The sequence below is a fragment of the Octopus bimaculoides genome, chromosome 2 (genome assembly GCF_001194135.2).
Source record: "Octopus bimaculoides isolate UCB-OBI-ISO-001 chromosome 2, ASM119413v2, whole genome shotgun sequence".
NCBI lineage: Eukaryota > Metazoa > Mollusca > Cephalopoda > Octopoda > Octopodidae > Octopus > Octopus bimaculoides.
Window position 1 is genome coordinate 124,094,869 of NC_068982.1, and position 1,593 is coordinate 124,096,461.

General features: G+C 41.5%; 1 protein-coding gene across 1 annotated transcript in view; it reads right to left on the minus strand.

Annotated features, from left to right (window-relative positions):
- The window catches only part of LOC106870984 (TATA-binding protein-associated factor 172), a 56,877-nt gene extending 55,320 nt beyond the window's left edge, over positions 1-1,557 (minus strand). Inside the window, exon 1 of the mRNA XM_052965876.1 lies at positions 1,491-1,557. Coding sequence (XP_052821836.1) covers positions 1,491-1,557 — 67 coding nt within the window. The remainder of the gene's footprint in view (positions 1-1,490) is intronic.
- Positions 1,558-1,593: the final 36 nt, after the last annotated feature.

A 1,593-nucleotide genomic window follows, 5' to 3' on the forward strand; every position in this document is an offset into this window, starting at 1 on the left:
TTAAAAAATAAGTACTGAGAGCAATTTGTTTGACTAAACCTTTCAAGGCAGTGCTCCAGCATGGCTGTAATCCAATGACTAAAACAAGTAAAAGATAAAGAATTTGGAAAGGTACTTTGATACCCTAGATTATTATAGATATCTATTCACAACAGATCATATTTATCAATATTATATAATTATATAATATATACTAGGCACAAGTGAAGGCACATGGCTCAGTGGTTAGAGCAATGAGCTTACGATCGCAAGGTTGTGAGTTCGAATCCCGGACCGGGCTGCGTGTTGTGTTCTTGAGCAAGACACTTTATTTCATGTTGCTCCAGTTCACTCAGCTGTAGAAATGAGTTGCGACGTCACAGGTGCCAAGATGTATCAGCCTTTGCCTTTCCATTGGAAAACACTGGTGGCATGGAGAGATACTGGTATGCATGGGTAACTACTGGTCTTCTGTAAACCACCTTGCCCGGACTTGTGCCTTGGAGGGTAACTTTCTAGGAGCAAACCCATGGTCAGTCATGACCGAAGGGGGTCTCAGCAACTAGGCACAAGCAAAGCTGTATGATTGAGAAGTTCATTTTCAAAATGTGTGGTTTCAGGTACAGTCCCACTATGTGGCACAGAGTTAATTGTCTCATGCTTATAGCCCCAGGCCAACTATATGACCAGATTTAAGATTTGGTAGATAGAAACCTAGAAGAAAACCATCATATAAAACAATGTATAGGCATGTGTACATGTACATATGTGTGCATGTGCATTTGTGAGTTTGTTACATCTGTAATCATTTGTACAAAAATATAGAGAACATACATATCTTTTTAATACAACCAAACATCTTTCCTTTCACAATTATACAAAACTAGTTACCTACACCATTAAACAGAAACAAACCAAAATCGCTGATGTGGCTGATGACAGTACTGCCCGATTGGCACTTGTGCTAGTGGAACATTAAAAGCACATACGAGCGTGGTCATTGCCAGGGCCATGGATTGGCTCCCGTGACGGTGACACGTGAAAAGCACCATTCGAGCATGATCGTTGCCAGCATCGCCTTACCAGCACATGTGCCAGTGGCATTTGAAAAACAACATTCGAGCGTGGTCGTTGACAGTGCTGCCGAACTGGCTCCCATGCAGGTAGCCCGTAAAAACACCTTTTGAGCGTGGTCGTTGCCAGAACCGCCTGACTGGCCCTCATGCCAGTGGTACATAAAAAGCACCCACTACACCCTCAGAGTGGTTGGCATTAGGAAGGGCATCCAGCTGTAGAAACTTTGCCAGATCAGATTGAGCCTGGTGCAGCCTCTGGCTCACCAGTCCTCAGTCAAACTGTCCAACCCATGCAAGCATGGAAAGCAGATGTTAAACAATGATGATGATGATTTTCCTATATAGTTTACAACAGCTAAATAAATCTAGTGGATTATCTGCTAATTAAAAAGATAAGGTATTATTAATTGATATAAATCCAGATTTACAAATAACTGGTTAATTTTAGAAATTTAATATTATAATACTGTGGCTCTGTGTTGAGGTTGACTTTGCCTTCCATCCTTTCAGGGTCGATAAAATGAGTACCAGTTGTGCA